This window comes from Gymnogyps californianus, chromosome 24 (assembly GCF_018139145.2).
Source record: "Gymnogyps californianus isolate 813 chromosome 24, ASM1813914v2, whole genome shotgun sequence".
NCBI lineage: Eukaryota > Metazoa > Chordata > Aves > Accipitriformes > Cathartidae > Gymnogyps > Gymnogyps californianus.
The window spans coordinates 957110-972964 of record NC_059494.1 but is presented as its reverse complement, the minus strand read 5'-3'; the positions used below and the strand labels follow the sequence as shown (position 1 = coordinate 972964).

The window sequence follows — 15855 nt, the reverse complement described above, 5'->3', positions numbered from 1 at the left end:
GAGGCGGGTGGCAGCCAGCTTGCAGGGATGGAGTTACTGGATGCGCTGGGGGAACAGGGGGGTGCTGGTTGGGGACCCTCGGCCTTTCCCTTTTGGTGGGACAGCCGACCGGTGGCGGCAGGACCGGGACAGGCTTTCCTCTCCCCGGCAGCGCGGGGCTGGCTCCAGGCGTCGGTCATCGGGGGACGTGAAGCCAAACCCCACTCCAGGCCCTACATGGTGTCCATCCAGTTTGGGGGGGTTCACGCCTGCGGGGGAGCGCTGCTGCACGAGCGGTGGGTGCTGACGGCTGCCCACTGCTTCCCTCAGAGGTGAGTCCGGCGCGGCCGCATCCTGCCCAGCGCAGGGACAGGGGTCTCAGCGGGGCGCTGCGTGGCTGGCACTGGGCTGTGGCCGGCACTGGGCTGTGGCCGGTACTGGGCTCCCACCGACGCCGGCTCCTGCTGCGGGGCAGGATGAGGGCCATCGGGACGGTGGTGGTGGGGCTGCACAACCTGCGGGAGCGTGGGGCGGCCACGCAGACCTTCCCCATCCGGGTGACGTGTCCCCACCCCGGCTACAACAAGAAGACGATGGAAAACGACCTGCTCCTGCTCCAGGTGGGGCTTGCGCCGGCTGCGGGGAAGGGTCGGCCGTGGGGCTGGAGGAGCGTGACTGCCGGCGGTGCCAGGAAGCGCTGCCGGAGATGGGGCCAAGCGGGTTCGTGCCGTGCCGGTGCAGCCACAGCGAGGGGCCGGGTGACATTTCCTCTTCTCACCTCCGAGCACTTTCACAGCTCGGTGACATCTCCCCGCTCCCGCGGGTGCTGCACCGGCTCCGTGCTCCCCTTTAGCCACCCACCCACCGCAGTGGGGTGCTCCCTGCCAGCCCCGGGCCGTGGCGGGGGTCTGACGCTGCCTGTCGCCCTGCCCGCAGCTGGAGGGGAAAGTGAAGCTGAGCAGGACGCGGCGGCTCATCGGGCTGCTGGGGCGGGAGCCGGCGGCCGGGGCGGCATGCAGCCTGGCGGGCTGGGGGGCCCAGCGGCACGGCCGGCTCTCGCCCACGCTGCAGGAGCTGGAGGTGACGGTGCTGGACACGCGGATGTGCAACAACAGCCGCTTCTGGAACGGCGAAATCACCCCCACCATGATCTGCTTCCAGGGACACCGCCGGGGCTCGGCGCCCTCCAAGGTGAGGAGCTGGGGGGGCGGCCAAAGGGCTTTGCAAGGGGACAAACTGGCTGCAAAGCTCTGTACCCCCCCCCCGAGCCGCCATTCCCGCGTGTGGGGGACTCCGGGGAGGATGCTCACCCCGAGCAGAGAGGCGAGATGCCCCCTCCGGCCATGGCGGGGTCCCTGGCCCCTGGTTGGGGTCTGCTCCCCACTGTCACCTCCACCCAGGGTGACTCCGGGGGCCCCTTGGTGTGCGGGAAGCGGGCGGCGGTGGCCGGCGTGCTGTCCTTCACCAGCCCGGACCTCACCGACCCTTTGAAGCCGCCGGTTGCCACCTCGGCCGTGAAGCACAAGAAATGGATCCGGAAAACGCTGCGGGGGGGCTGCAGCTCCCCCCTGCCCGGCACGCGGGACAGACAGACCACCCCTTCCTATTTACACAGGTTGGCTTTTAATTCTTAATACTGTCCAGAGTCCCGGTAAAATAACATCCTTAGTACATACATACAGCGATGGGGGGAAGCAGGGCACCGCGAAACCCGGCCGGATTGTCCGCAGAGGAGGGCTGAAGCCGACGGGCACGCGTGGAGCAGAGACGGGCGAGAGTGGGGCTGGGCGGTGGGGCTTGAACCCGGGGCCGCAGCCGAGCGCGTGGGGCGGTGCTGGCCCTCCTGGCACGTCCTACGCTCGGTTACGGCACTGGGGAGTGGGGACACATGCTGCCCCCGGGGACTTTGCCCCCTTTTCTTCAGCCCCGGCCCCAGGTCCCGCTGTGCTGGCCGCTGGCTGCAGCCTCCCAGCCGCTGCCGGAGCCGAGGTCTCCAGCGGGCACCGGGGTGTGCGCATCCCCACGACCCCGGTGCACGTCCCTGGGGACCCTATGCGTGTCCCCACAGCCCTGGTGTCTCCCTGGCCTCAGTGCCTACCCCTATGGCCCCGCTGCGCGTCCCCACGGCCCCGGTGCAACTCCCCAGAGCCCCTCGCTGTGTCCCCACAGCCCCCTGTGTCCCCTGCACATGTCCCCATAGCCCCGTGTCTGTCCCTGCAGCCCCCTCATGGCACTGGTATGTGCCCATAGGTCACCCCACCCAAAGCAGGCAGTGAGCCATAGGGTGGGAGGACCGGGAGACACCCAAGGGGTCGGGGAGCACCCGGAGGGGTTGGGGAGCACCCGGATTGGGGGGGGGGTGTCCCTCGGCAGCCTGTCCCACTCCCTGGGGCCGAGGCGCTTCCCGCATACCCCAGTCTCGGCACACGGGGCCGGCTGGCAGCAGGAGCGGGGGCGTCCCCGGTGCTTTGGGGCTGGGAGCCCCCGTGCTCGTGGGCGTAATCCAGTCCTGGATGGACTCGTGTCCACGGCCCACAGGGACGCGCCGGGATCCTGGCTGCGAGCTGGGATGGGGCTCTTCTACCCCAGGGGTGGGAGGCTGGGGGCTGCGGATGGGGGTGAGGGGCCCCAGACCCTTCCTTGGGAGTTGGGCACCCCGGTGCCAGTTCAGCACCCCGTCCCCTCCCAGGGCAGCTCCCCAGCCTGGTGACACGACCCTGTGAGCAGCCCCCCGGGACGAGCCCGTCGGGACCCCGGCCGCCCACCAGTGAGCCCCTGCCCAGCTCCTCCCGCGCCTTTTCCACCCGACACCGCCTTGAACCAGTGCAAGCACCATGGCTGCGAGTCACCCATTAGCAATCAGCCGTGCACCTTAATTAGGAGCCTCCAGCAGCACAAATGGGGGTCCTGGCCCCCGTCTCCCCGCAGCCACGTGCTCTCCCCCCACGAAGTCTCTCCCTGCGTTGATCCAGCCGTGCGTTCCCTTCCCCTCGTTAATAAATGAGTTGTGATTGCTGGCAGAGCCGGGTGTTGGTGCCGAGACAAGCTGAAGCATGCGGCAGAGACCTGGCGTTGGGGCACGCTGTGCCATCTTCCCGGCGTGCAGGATCAGGCCCTGGTTCAGCCTTTGCCTGAGGCGGGCGAGTGGGATGGAGGGACATGGGGACACGGCCCCCCCTCGGCTTGTCCCAGAATGTCCATCAGCGGGAGGAGATGGCCACCGAGACTCACCCCAGGTTGGGGCATCAGCCCCGGCCCCAGCACCCAGCGGGTCCCCCCGGCTCTGCCCAGTCCCCGGCACTGGGAACTGCGATGCTCCAGTACAGCGAGACCCCAGCCGAGGCAGGCAGCGGGTTGGGGTGACTCGCTGCTCCCCAGCCGTCCCGCGTCGCCGCCCCCCCCAGCACAGTCCTGGCCAGCTCCCGTGGGGCAGGGGGTGTCATGGGACCCTCGCCGGGGCTTCATCCGCGGCAGCTGCTCAAGCCTGGATTTTCTCCACCGCCTTGTCGGCCACCGCTGTCACCGCCATGGGGCTGGGGACGTAGTTGAAGGGGGTGACGCGGGCGGCTCTGCTCGGGGAGCCGTGCCGGCTGGCGGGGAAGGTCCCGGCAGGCGCCTCGTGGCCGAAGGAGATGGGCAGGGTGGCCTTGGCGGGGGCCAGAGCTTCGCTGTCGCAGGTGGTGCAGGCGTGCGGGGGCCCCTCGCGGCTCTCCAGCGTGGGAGAGGTGCTGGAGTTGGTCTTGGCGGTGGAGAAGTCCTCGGTCTGCACCACGGCGTCACTGGTCTTCCTGGGACCCGGGGTGCCGGGGCGCTCCTCCTCGCCGGCGCCCGCCAGCGGCAGGGCGGAGGAGGGCAGCGTGCTCTTGAGGATGTGGGGGATGTCTTCGTCCCGAATCCTCCGCCAGGTGCCCTTCATCACCACCACCGGCGGCTTCGCCGGCTGCCCGCTGGGTACCGCCTCGGTCTGCCGCCGCCGCGCCGAAGCCTCGGAGCGGGCGGAGAGGACAGAGGAAGGGCTGCCCGTCCTCCGTGCCACGCTGATGTTGGGCGAGGATGAGTACCTCTTGAAGGGCTCGGGTGTGGGGATGCTGGTCTTCACCGGCAGCCGGGACGGGCTCTCGGAGCTGGTCCTCCGCGGCGGCTTGACCCCCGCGGGGACTTTGCCACCGGGCTGGGCTCTGGGGATGAGGGGCCGCGGGCTGGGGGCTGCCGGCTTGGCCGCCTTGAGCTCCTCGCAGCGGGAGGAGCAGAGGAAGACGGCCGGGAGTGCGGCACGGCTGCGCTGCGGAGAGGCGCGGCGAGGCAGTGAGGCTGCCGGCTGCGCCGGGGAGAGCTCGGTGCGGTGCCGCAGCAGCAGGCTGGAGGATTCCTTGATGAAGGTGAGCTGGCGCAGGAAGCCGGAGCGGTCCGAGTCGCTCCCGCTGGAACGAGCAGATGACATCCGCACCAGGTTAAGCCGGCCGCCCCCCGGCCCACCGCCCCGTGCCTTGCCGCCCTCCACCTGCTCCTCCAGCACCGGCATGGCCCCCCGGCCCGGCAGCACCTTCCTGCTGGGCTTCTGCATGAAGGGGATGCGGACGGGCGACTTCTGAGTCTTGGAGTGCTTGGGGGCCGGGGACTTGGGGGCTGGGGCTCTGGCTGGGGGTCCTGGCAGGGAGGATGAGCCGCCCGCCTTGCCCGCGGCCGGGGGACCCTGCTTGGCGAGCTGGGAGGGCGACGGCAGCTTCTTGGGGGCGTGCTGGGAGGGGGTGGAGGTGCGGGAGGAGCTGGAGGAGGGGGGTCCCTTGCCGATGCGGGCGGGCGGCGTCGTGCTCCTCTTGGGCAACGCCAGGTCCCCGGTTTCGGGGGGCTTGCCCAGCCGGTGCAGGCTCCGTGAGCGCTGCTGGCTCAGGGAGAGGTTCTTGGCCGGCGGTGCCTCGGGCTTCACCGCAGGGCTTTTCTTCGGGGTGGCCCGCGGGCTGGGGGTGTCCTTGGCCAGGCTGGGCATGTAGATGACGGTCCTGCCGCGGAAGACCACGGGCAGGTTCGGCACCGGCTTGGTGGATGCCGGGCTCCGCTCCGTCCTGGTGCTTCCGCGGCCAGCGGGACGGGCACCCGGCGCATCCTTCCTCTCTGGGCGGCTCTTGCTGTGCTCCCTCCTCGCTGCATCCCGGCCGGCCACACTGCCGGCTCGCTTCTTCTCCTGCCTGCCCAGGGAGAGCTGCAGGGTGGACCCGACGGAGAGCCCCGACACGAAGGAGAGGATGGAGTCAGACTCGGAGGAAGGCTCCTGCGAGAGGGAGGCAGCAGCTTGGTGCAGCCAGGTGACGATGGAGTTGGCACCCTCCTGGATGGCTTGCCACTCCACGCTGTCCAGGTCTGAGCCCCGGTCGGAGCCGGTGTCCTCGGCGGGGCGATGCCTTGCCTCCGCTTTCCGCTCCCTCCCGCCGGCACCCGGCGGCTTCTGCTTGCGCTCCGCCATCCTCCGGCGAGCCGAGGGCCGCCGGCGCTTGGGCATGGCCGAGCCGATGCACTTCTGCAGCAGGTCGTCCTCCGAGTTGCGGCTGGGGGAGCTGGGGGAGCCCCCCTGCGCCTGCCCCACCACCGTGGCCGACCGTGGCCGGGGGGCTTTGCCGCAGGGCTGGCCCCGCTCCTCGCCGTCGGAGAGGTTGGCATCGCTCAGGGAGCTCATGGAGGAGCTGAGGGAGTAGCACGGCGGCGTCTCGTCGGCGATGAGGTTGTTCTGCGGCTTCGCCTTCGTCGGCCGGGGACTGGGCTCAGGCTCCCTCCGGGGCACGGAGCCGCCCCAGCGCTCCCTCCTGGGCGCCCGGCCGGGCTGGGCTCTGCTGCCGGACGCCTCCCTGCCCGCCTCAGGCAGCTCGTCCGAGTCCTGCTCATAGAAGCAGTAGACGGCTTCCTCCGTCGGTGTGGTGTGGCACAGCGACTGGAAGGCCACCCCGTCCCCCGGGGAGCATCCTTCTTCCCGGGGGGGCCATTGCTCCTCCCCACCTCCAGCTCCAGGCTGGGTCCGCTCTTCGGGGGGGCTGGCCTCGCTTCCCCTCCCCGTCTTGGCCACGGCTCGACCCCGCTTTCCCCTTGCAGGCTGAGCTCAGCCGGGCGGGCGCCGAGCTGCCGGAGGCGGCTCTCCTGGCCGGGACGGTGCCGGCGCTGCCCGCCTCGCGGTGTCCCTCGGGCAGAACCCCTGCCGAGCGCCCCGTCCCCGGGCCGCGGGGGTGCTCAGCCTCCTCGGCGGCCGGGTAGCGTAGGGTCTCGTCGCTCAGCGAGGCGGCACTGGAGAAGTTGACGGGGGTCCCGTCAGCCGAGTCGGTGAAGGAGTCGTCGTCCTTGAAGAGGTCGCGGGCGGTGGCACGCAGGTGCTTGGGGACACCGGTGTGCGCGTGGGCTGGCACCAGCATGTAGACAGGGACGTGCACCGGCTTTTTCGTCTGGGGGTGCAGGACCTGACCGGAGAGCAGGGAGGTCTTCACCTTGCGGAAGCGGGAGGGCATGGCGGAGCTGATGCACTCCTTCAGGATCTCAATGTCGTCATCGGAGGGGGGCTCGGGGCGGTCGGCCCGCCGCCGGCCCTCCAGGTACCGCTCCTCCCGCCGCTCCTCCCGCTTCTCGTGAGCCACGAAATTCAGGCTGTTCTTCTCCGGGAAGGTGGGCATCAGCTTGAGCTCCACGTCCTTCTGGACGTAGTGCTCGTGGAGGGGCAGGGCGCTCAGGCTGGAGGCGCAGGAGAAGTTCTCGTTGGGTTTCTCCACCGTGAAGTAGACCATGGAGTCCAGGTCCTGGGGCAGCTGGAAGCGCTCCTTGAAGTCGGTGATCTCCATGAACTTCTTGACGTTGTTCTCCCACTGGATGTTGAACTGGCTGGTCTCCTTCTCCGGTTGGCAGCCCAGCTCGAAGAGGGGTGTCTTGCTGCGGCTGGGCGGCATGGTCTGCCCGGGGCTGTCGGGCAGCTCGCTGGGACTGATGGTGCCGCTGATCATCTCGCTGCAAGGGTCGCTCTGGATGGAGCTGGCGATGGAAGGGCTCTCAAAGCTGCCCAGGGAGCTGACGGAGCTGCAGCGGCTCATCACCAGTGGCGTCTCCTGGATGTAGTTCTCCGAGGAGCTCGAGGGCGTGAGGTCCTCCTGGCGCGATGGTGACGACTCCCGCAGGAAGACCTTGTCACGCTTCGGGAAGGGGATGGTGATGGGCTGAGAAATCCCCACCAGCGTGGCCGGACCTGGATCCGCCGCCTTCTCCTTCTCCTGCCTCCCATCCTCGCCTTCCCCGTCCCCTTCCTCCATCTCCAGGATCTCCAGGGAGGAGTCACTGTCCAGGTCGTTCTCACTGTGGCTCTGCCCGTCCAGCACGTTGTCTGCCGAGGAGAGGGAGGAGAGGGAGCTGCACCGGGAGAAGCAGATCGGGGTGTCCTCCACCGAGTACTTCTGCACCGACTCCTGCTCCGCCGTGGCCGGTGGGTGGGCAGGCAGCTTCTCCGGGATCTTGCTCAAGGTCTCGGCTGTCTGCAGCAGCGCGGGGGGGAGCCAGGCTTGCTTTCTGCCCAGGAGGGAGGGGTGGTGGCCGGCTCCGGCAGCCGCACTGCTCTTGGCCAGGCTTTCGAGCAGGGGGACGTGCTGGTAGGACGGGGAGAGTTTGATGGTGCGGACCTGGGGGTCAGGGGAGAGCTTGCTGCCCGCCTCCTTCTTCCACTCGGGCTCCTTCTCCAGCGCTTTGGGGCTGGGGAATGTCACCGTCTTCTTGGCCCGTTCAGGCAGATCTCGCTGCTCCGGCTTGTCCAGCTCGGCCGGGTCTTTGCCCTTGAGCGCGGGGGGTTCAACCCGCTCCAGCTTGCCGCCCAGGATGCTCTTGAGGTCGAGCCGGCTCGGCCGCTTCTGGTAGCGCTGCAGCTCATCCCGGTAGTCGAGGAAGGCGGCCCTGGTGCAGGGCTTCATGTGCTCCTTGGTGCAGTAGCCGTCGCTGGTGCTGCCGCTGTTGAGGCTGTCGTTAGACAGGCTGGTGTAGGCGGTCTTCAGCCGCAGCAGCGTGTGCGCCCGGCTCAGGCTCTCCCGCTTGGCAAAGCCACCGGCGTCCGAGAGGCGGCACGGCGAGCAGGACTGGGCGCGCGCCTCGTGCACCTCCTCGGGGCCGTACTGCCAGTCCAGGCAGTGGTCCTCCGAGCTGAGGCTGAAGCTGTCATCGGAGGATGTGTGCATGGTGGAGATGTCCTCCACCAGCTTGTCGATCTTGGCCACCGTGCTGGAGATCTTGTTGGCCAGCTTCTCGGCAGCCAGCGAGACATCATCCTCTGGCAGCGGCAGCTTCTTGGGCTCGGCCGGCTTGCTGCTGCCGTCCTTCTCCGGCTCCGGGCATCGCCTCTGTGCCAGTGCCCGGGGCAGTGCCTGCCCCTGGAGGAAGGACGAGTTGAGGAACATGGAGAGGACGGAGGCACTGGCCGTCTCCACGCCGGTGGAGATGTTGGGCACCTCATCATCGTCGAAGCAGCCGGAGTCGGAGGCGTAGTCCTTCACCAGGCTCTCCATGTGCCGCGTCGGCTTCTTCACGCTCTGGCTCTTCAGGCTCTGCTTCTCCATGGTGTCGAAGGTCTCGGCCAAGTGCTTGGCATCCAGCTCGGCCTCCAGCGCCTTCTGCTTGCGCATGTAGAGCGAGGGCATGCAGGAGCCCGGCGAGACGACGGCGGCATCCTTGTACTTGGGGGGCCGGTTGGTGAGCAGGTTGCGGAGAGCGGCCGCGCTGCCCATGGCGATCATCTTGTGCTTGGAGTGGATGAGGTTGCGCAGCATGCTGACCGCCCCCAGGTCCCAGAGCAGCTCCTGGTCACGGGGGCTGCGGGCGGACAGGTTCCAGAGCGTGCCGCAGGCGTTGCTGACGATGGTGAGGCTGTGCGAGCGCAGGTGCTGCAGCAGCGTCTGCAGGCAGTTGTGGTCCCGGAGCACCTGCCTGTGCGACAGGGGGGACCCCCGGCCATCAGGACGGTCCCTGACCCCCCCCTCCCCGCCGCCGTCCCCACTCCGCGGCGACCCTCACCTGTAGTCCTCCCGCGTGGCGACGAGGCTGGAGACGTTCCTGAGGATGCCGCCGCCGCTCTCGATGATGGCCAGCGAGTTGCTCTGGCACTTGTAGGTGAGGGTGCTCACCAGGAAGCCCAGGGCTCCCTCCACCCCGCAGATGGCAGCTTTGTTCTCCGTGCTGTGCGCCGACAGGTTCCACAGCGCGCTCAGAACGCTCTTCAGCGTGGACTCCTGTCCCGGGGACACACACACACACACCCCCCCCCATCAGCCCCTGGCCGGCCACCCCGGCACCCGCCGCCACCCACCCCGGTGCTCACCTTGCCGGCGTGCAGGGCGCAGCGCGTCAGCCCGGTCACGCTGCCCACCTCCCGCAGCACCTTCTTGCTGTTGATGTCAGCCCGCCAGGAGAGGTTCCTCAGGATGCTGGAGACCACCTAGGAGGGCAGAGCGGGGTGGGTGGGTGCGGGCACCGTCCCCCTGCCCGTCCCCCTTCCCGGGGGTGCCCCCCGTGCCGCCAGCACCCACCTGGTGCAGCTCCTCGCTGTCGGAGCCCAGCTGAGCCACGATGGCCTCCATGCAGCCCCGGCGGGAGCACAGCGTCGCCTGCGGGGAGGACGAGGGCGGTGAGGGTGACCCCACAGCCCCCCCCCCCGCTCCCCACCCCGCAGCCTCCCCAGCTCCCCCCCCCCCGACCTTGTTGACCACGTCGCCGAAGGTGAGGTTGGTGAGGGCCATCCCGGCGTAGCGCCGCAGGGCCAGGTTCAGGGGGTCGCTCGTCATCTTGTGCATCTCGTAGTCCACTTGCAGCAGCTCGGCCACTGCCTGCAGCCCGCCTGTGGGATGGGAGAGGGGATGACTCGGGCAAAGGACCCCCCCCCGGCCCCTGGCACCCCTTCCCCAGTGCTGCTGCTGTTGCACCGAGGAGCAGGGTGGGCAGGGACGGCTGCGGTGCAACCAGGATGGAGCCCCCACCCTGCACCCACCCAGCTCGTTCATGGCCCGCCGGTACTCCTCGTCGAAGGAGAGCTTCATGATGGCGCAGGTGGCCTGGCAGATCTGGGGCTCGATGGGCACCGGCGCTGCGGGGAGAAGAGGGGCTCAGCCCCGAGGTCTGGCACCCACGGTCCCCGCCCCATCACCCACCACCTCCGGCACACGCGGGTGCTCACAGCCACGTGCACCACCATGCACGTGTGTACACACACGCGCACCCCAGCACCCCGCTCGCCCCCGTACCCGCACCGCCCTCGGGGCCTCTGCCCCCGTCCCTGCTCTGCATCTGCAGCCAGTCCCAGCAGGTCTCCGAGTAGGAGCGGATCTGCTCCAGCACGTGCAGCACCCGCATCTCCTTCTTGGCCTGGCCCTCGTCGGGCTGGGAGAAGACGATGTTGTGGAGGGCGGCGTTGGCACGCATGCGGGCGTCCTTGGCGCCGGCGGGGCTCTCGGGGGGTCCCGGTTCGCCATCCGAGTCATGTAAGATCTGGATGAGCAGGGGCAGGCAGCCCGACTTGCGCATGGCCAAGCAGCTCTCCTGCGAGCTGGACATGGCCAGCAGCGTGCGGGACATGTCGTCCTTGTCCCGCGTGGCCAGCATGGACAGGAGCCAGAAGACCACCTCCACCTGCGGGAGGGGGACTTGGGGTTACGCACGGCCGCCCGCCCTGCGCACCCCAACCCAGCCAGGCTCCGGTGCGGCTGCTCCTCACCTTGCTGCTGCCCAGGCTGCTGCCCCCCTCCTCGGGGTGGGTCGGGGGGTCCAGGCTGCCGTCCCCCTCTGTGCCCGGCACCTTCCCGCAGAGCTGCGGAGGAGGGGGCAGATGGGGGTGGGTTGCAATGCGCCGTCCTCTCCCCCCCCCGCCCGACCCCTCCCCACTTTTCAGGAACCCACTGGTGCCATTAAATTCGGCAGCGTTTCCCAGTCGTTGCAATTGTTGCTTTCGTCAACGCCAGGCTTGTATTTTAAGGCGGAATCGGGGCTGATCGGCAGGGGCTGCCACAGCAGCAGGCTCGCGAAAGGAAAAGCGTGGGCGAGGCGAGCAGGGCAGGCAGCGCGGACTGTGCCGGGGCTGAGCCCGCAGAGCTGCTCGCGTGGGTTGGCAACGGAGGGGCCGTGCGGGATGTGGGGCTGGCTGGAGCGATGGCAGGGGGCAATGGAGGGGCCGGAGATGATGGAGGGGCCGTGGGTGATGGAGAGGCCATGGGTGATGGAGGGGTTGTGGGTGATGGAGGGGCCATGGGTGATGGAGCGGCTGTGGGTGATGGAGCAGCCGTGGGTGATGGAGGGGCTGGGATGATGGAGGGGCCGTGGGTGATGGAGCAGCCGTGGGTGACAGAGCGGCCATGGGCTTATGGAGGGGCCAGAGACGATGGCGGGGCGGTGGCGATGGTGGGGTGCCCGCCCTGGCGGCTCCGGCGGCCGGCAGATGCTGCGGGAGCCATCGCGCCCGCCCGCCCGCTGCGCGCCATGGCCTACTTCTCGTCTCCATGGCAACTGCCCATTTCACGGTGCCCGAGCCACACAAAGCCCTGGCTGTGCCGCGCTGGCGGGCGACTGGAACAGGACGGGGACAATGGCGGGGGGGCTGCGCCTGGCCCCCTCCTCCACCCTCCCCAGGCCCCCCCACCCCGACGCTGGCCCCTGGCCCCGGCCGGGCTCAGCCCCCTCCCCGCTACCTGCGGCTCCGGCTGCTGCACCTTGTCCTGCGCCTCCATGAGCTCTTTGTCGATCTGCTCCAGCCGGGATGCCCGGATCTGTGGGGGCAGAGTGGGTGTCAGCGAGGGCTGGGACCCCCACCCCACCCCCGGGACCCCCAGCACCCCCAGAGCCAGGCATGAGGGTGCGCGGGGCTGGGGGCAGCTGGGTGCAATGTGCCAGGGTGCACAGGGCTGGGTGTGAGGGTGCACAGAGGTGATGCAAGCGTGCATGGAGCTGGGTGCAAGGGTGCAAGGAGCTGGTGCAAGGGTGCAAGGTGCTGCGTGTGAGGGTGCAAGGAGCTGGGTGCGAGGGTGCAAGGAGCTGGGTGTGAGGGTGCAAGGAGCTGGGTGCAAGGGTGTAAGGGTGCAAGGTGCTGCGTGTGAGGGTGCAAAGAGCTGGGTGCAAGAGCGCACAGACCTCAGTTCAAGGTTGCACGGTGCTGAGTGTGAGGGATGCACAGTACTGGGTGCGTGGGGCTGGGTGTGAGGGTGCACGGAGCTGGGTGTGAGGATGCATGGCACTGGGTGCAAGGCTGCGTGGAGCTGGGTGCAAGGGCGCCCAGTCTGTTGGGACGGGGCAACTGGAGCCCCCCGGGCGCAGGACGGGAGGTGCGAGGAGGGGAAGGGATGGCTCCCGCCCGCCCTGACCTGCGCCCGCTGCACCATCTCGTCCGCCGTCCCGAAGCGCTCCTCCATCAGCGAGCGGATGTGCTGGGCCTCGAACTCCAGCTGCTGCCGGATGAGATCCATCTGCATGGAGAACTGGGGCGGGGGGGCAGAGGGAGGGAGATGGCATGAGGGGGGCAGGGTCCTGCCCGCACCCCGGAGCTGGCGGGGGGGGTCCCAGGATACCCCCACTCACCGTCTCCACGTGGGGCAGCTCGTCCAGGCGCGTGGCCAGGCTCTGCAGCTGGGCGTAGTACCACACCTTCTCCTTCTCCTCCTTCTCGATCTCACCCAGCAGGAAGCATCTGGGGAGGTGGGGGAGCCCCGTCAGCGCGGCCCCCGGCCCCCCCCAGCCCTGTGCATCCCCCCTCGGCCATCACCTCTCCCGGTCAAGCTCCTCCAGCAGCCGGAGGGTGGCTCTGCCCAGGTCCCCGGTGCCGTCCCGGTGGGGCGCGGGTGGCGGTGGGCTGTCCTCGGTGTTGCGCCCGGCTCCGGCCGCCTCCGGGGCGAACTTGAGGTTGTAGAGGCTGGTGATGTCCATCTGCAGGGCTGGGGACGGGGACAGTGGCGTGAGGGTGGGCTTGGCGGGGACCCCCCCCCTCCCCACCCTGCCTGGGCACCCACCTTTCAGCTGGTCCAGCACCTCTGTCTGCCCCGAGGACACCATGACCCGCGCCTCCTGCTCCAGCTTGCCCTGGAGGTGCTTCAGGACCTCCTAAAACAGGGACGGAGCCGTCGGGGCAGGGGACAACGCGGAGGGAAACCCCCGTCTGCCCTTCCCCGCAGCCCCAGCACGGGGTCCGTGACCCCCGCCTCGGCGTGTCCTCACCTTCATGTCCGAGGTCTCATTCTCCAGCTTGGAGAGGTGGTTGGAGTTGTCCTCCAGCTCCCGCCGGAGGTGGCTGTTCTCCTTCTTCAGCGCCTCCACCTGCCGCACCAGCTGGTCGTACGAGGCGATGGAGCCGGACATCTTCACCTCCTCCAGCGCCTACGGGGGGGCGGAGGTGGGCAGCACCCCAAGGTGCTCCTGCAGCCTGCCCCACAGCACCCTCGCTGCCCCCCAGCACCCCACCACCCGCCTGGGACTGCAGCACAGCCCGGGGGGGACCCCCGCCACCCGTGCCCCCCCCAGAGCCTCCCAGGAGGGACATCCCCAGCATGGGGTGGGTGTCCGGTCCCATCCCCCCGCAGGCAGGCAGCCCCGGCCCCCCCAGCCCCCTGCCAGCCCCTGCCTGATTTCCATCCTCCGCAGCAGCTCAGCCCTCCGCTCCCTTCCCCCTTTGTCTCGCTTTTGTCTTCTCCTCCTCTGAACCCTCTCCCGCTTCGCTCCCTCCTGCAGCAGGGCCAGCTCCGGCCCCCCCGTCAGCGCCCCCGGCCCCGCTCTGTCCCCCCCCAGCCCCTCCAGCCCCCCTGTCCCCCCCAGCCAGCCCCGGCACCCCAAACCTCCTCCTTGCCGCAGCGCCCACGGCCGCCCCTCGCACCTGCCGGGGAGGCACACGCGGCACCGGCACACGCGGGCATGGGGGGGGGGGACAGGGACGGGGACCCCTCGTCACCACCCCAGCGGGTCAGGCTGGTGGCCGAGAGCGCGACGGCCCCGCGCCGCCTTCATCAGCGCCACGTGTGTGCACGCGTGTGCATGTGCGTGCAATGGGTGTGCACAGATGGGGGGGGGGTGTGCACAGCGGAGGGGAGGGGTCCCCTTCTCTCCCCACCCCACTGCACCCCCCTGCTCACCCTTCCCCGCGTCCCCCGCAGCGCTGGGGCAGGATCGGGCCTGTCCCCCCACCACAGCGGGGTCGGGGACGGCGGCTGCCCGGGGGCAGCGGCAGAGATCGATTCCCCCGGCACTGCCGGGGTCCCTGCCCACCCAGAGCTGCCCCGCGGCGGCTCCCAAACGCCCTGGGATCCCTCTGCCTCCGCGAGCCCTTTGGGGGGCTCCAGCACCCCCCCTCCATCACAGAGGCCCCACCAGGCAGCGGTGGGACCCAGCACCCTCCCCAAGGCCCCACCGACGTCCTTCCCACCCCAGGAGCCATCCCGGCCCCCACCCCAAACTGCTCCCTCATCCCCGCACCCCACATCAGCTGGGGGGGACCCCCCCCCCCCATGCTGCCCTGCCCTGGGTCCCGCTGCAGGGTGTGCCTCCCCCTCCCCACCGCCCAGCTCTGCCCATGCCACACCGGGGCCAGCCACGCTTCCGGAGGGAGACAAAGACCCCACGGTGCAAATCCCCCCCCTCCACCACTGCCCAGGCGGCAAATAACCCCCCCCGGGAGAGAAATAGCCCCGGGGGGGCTGGGCACGGGGCCGCGAGGGGGTGAGGGTGGGGGAGCAAGGGGGGGGAGGCAGCGGAAGGATGGGGGGGTGGGATGAGGGATGAGGGATGCAGGATCGGGGCAGGGGCTGCAGCTCTGGGATGCAGGATGGAAAATGAGGGATGCAGGAGGGAGGATACGGGATGCGGGAGGATGGGTGAGGGATGCAGGATGATGGATGCGGGATGTGGGATGCGGGATGCAGGATGCGGGCTGAGCACGGCCTCCCGTTGCTACGGCGACAGCGGATGGGGCAGCGCAGGTGGGTCCGCGGCCCTTCCCGAGCACCCACCAGACACGAGGCGGGGGTTCAGCACTGCGGGACACAGCGGGGTGAGGATGAAAGCCGGGGGCTCCCGCGCCTACACGTCCCCACCCGCCCCCGGCACCCCAAACCTCTCAGCGCCGACCGAACCGCTCAGCGTCAGGACTCACCCCCGGCTCAGCTGGGGGTGGGTGCTGCTTGAGCCCCCTCCCCCACGGCTGCCCACGGGGTGCCCCCGCCCCGCGCGATGCCGGGGTGCTCCGGCCGCCCTCCCCACAGCGCTGTGTCATGCTGCAGCAGGGCAGGACGGGCTGGGACATGCGGCTGCTGGACACCCCAGGCAGTACACGGCACCAGCCCTGTTGCATGGGGCGGGGAAACTGAGGCACGAAGCTGTTCCCTCCCCCCCCGGGACCCCCATCCCCACAGCTCTGCGGTGACAGCTTTGGTTTGCAGGGGGTGGGATGCTGCTGGGGCAGACAGCGGCTGCCCCTCAGTGGGGCAGTCACCAGTCTGTGGGACACCCACCCCCCACCCCACCCCCCACCCCCCACCCCCCCCCCCCCCCCCCCCCAGCTCCGGGGGGGCTGGGCTGTCAGTGCAGCCGCAGGGCTGGGGCACCCCACACCACCAGCCCCCCACCAGCCTCCCCCCAGCTCCTGCCCCTCTCCTGCCCTGGCCGGGGGAGCCTGGGGGGGGGGCTGGGGGTTGATGGAGGGGGGAGTCTGAGCTCCGGACCCCCCGGGTCCCCTGGCAGGGACGCTGAGCGCAGCGGCCCACAGCAGCGCTGGGGATCTGCAGCCAGCGGGGAGGGGCTGGCGCGCCGGCACCTGCATTTGCGAAGCGTCTAGACACAACGGGAAAGGGGGGCCAGGGCTGCGGGAAGAGGGGGCCAAGGTTGCAGCTACGCTCCCGCAGCCCACGTTCT

The 15855-nt window shown here is 70.0% G+C and overlaps 2 protein-coding genes across 2 annotated transcripts; one reads left to right on the top strand and one right to left on the bottom strand.

The window, feature by feature from the left end:
* The first annotated feature begins 165 nt into the window (after window positions 1–165).
* Window positions 166–1613, top strand: GZMM (granzyme M). Its single transcript, XM_050910776.1, has 4 exons — window positions 166–311; window positions 455–599; window positions 916–1170; window positions 1380–1613. The coding sequence occupies exons 1-4, from the start codon at window positions 217–219 to the stop codon at window positions 1611–1613; spliced, it is 729 nt and encodes a 242-aa protein (XP_050766733.1). The 5' UTR covers window positions 166–216.
* Window positions 1614–3299: 1686 nt separating this feature from the next.
* Window positions 3300–13314, bottom strand: APC2 (APC regulator of WNT signaling pathway 2). The gene is made up of 16 exons (XM_050910775.1): window positions 13174–13314; window positions 12969–13059; window positions 12725–12893; window positions 12541–12649; window positions 12327–12440; window positions 11658–11735; window positions 10691–10783; window positions 10209–10605; window positions 9968–10063; window positions 9678–9817; window positions 9510–9587; window positions 9302–9418; window positions 8998–9212; window positions 7779–8910; window positions 6135–7649; window positions 3300–6046 (listed from the first exon to the last, which is right to left on the bottom strand). Exons 1-16 carry the CDS (start codon window positions 13312–13314, stop codon window positions 3458–3460), a joined length of 7074 nt encoding a protein of 2357 aa, XP_050766732.1. The 3' UTR covers window positions 3300–3457.
* Window positions 13315–15855: the final 2541 nt, after the last annotated feature.

Bases quoted from the DNA above. Each gene is read 5' to 3' on its own strand.
- GZMM (XM_050910776.1), top strand. From the start codon at position 217: ATGGTGTCCATCCAGTTTGGGGGGGTTCACGCCTGCGGGGGAGCGCTG. The intron at 600-915 runs GTGGGGCTTGCG...CCCTGCCCGCAG, and splicing joins ACGACCTGCTCCTGCTCCAG to CTGGAGGGGAAAGTGAAGCT. The intron at 1,171-1,379 runs GTGAGGAGCTGG...ACCTCCACCCAG, and splicing joins GGGGCTCGGCGCCCTCCAAG to GGTGACTCCGGGGGCCCCTT.
- APC2 (XM_050910775.1), bottom strand. From the start codon at position 13,314: ATGTCCGGCTCCATCGCCTCGTACGACCAGCTGGTGCGGCAGGTGGAG. The intron at 12,894-12,968 runs GTGGGTGCCCAG...CCCCGTCCCCAG, and splicing joins GGTGCTGGACCAGCTGAAAG to CCCTGCAGATGGACATCACC. The intron at 11,736-12,326 runs GTCAGGGCGGGC...CTGCCCCCACAG, and splicing joins AGATGGTGCAGCGGGCGCAG to ATCCGGGCATCCCGGCTGGA.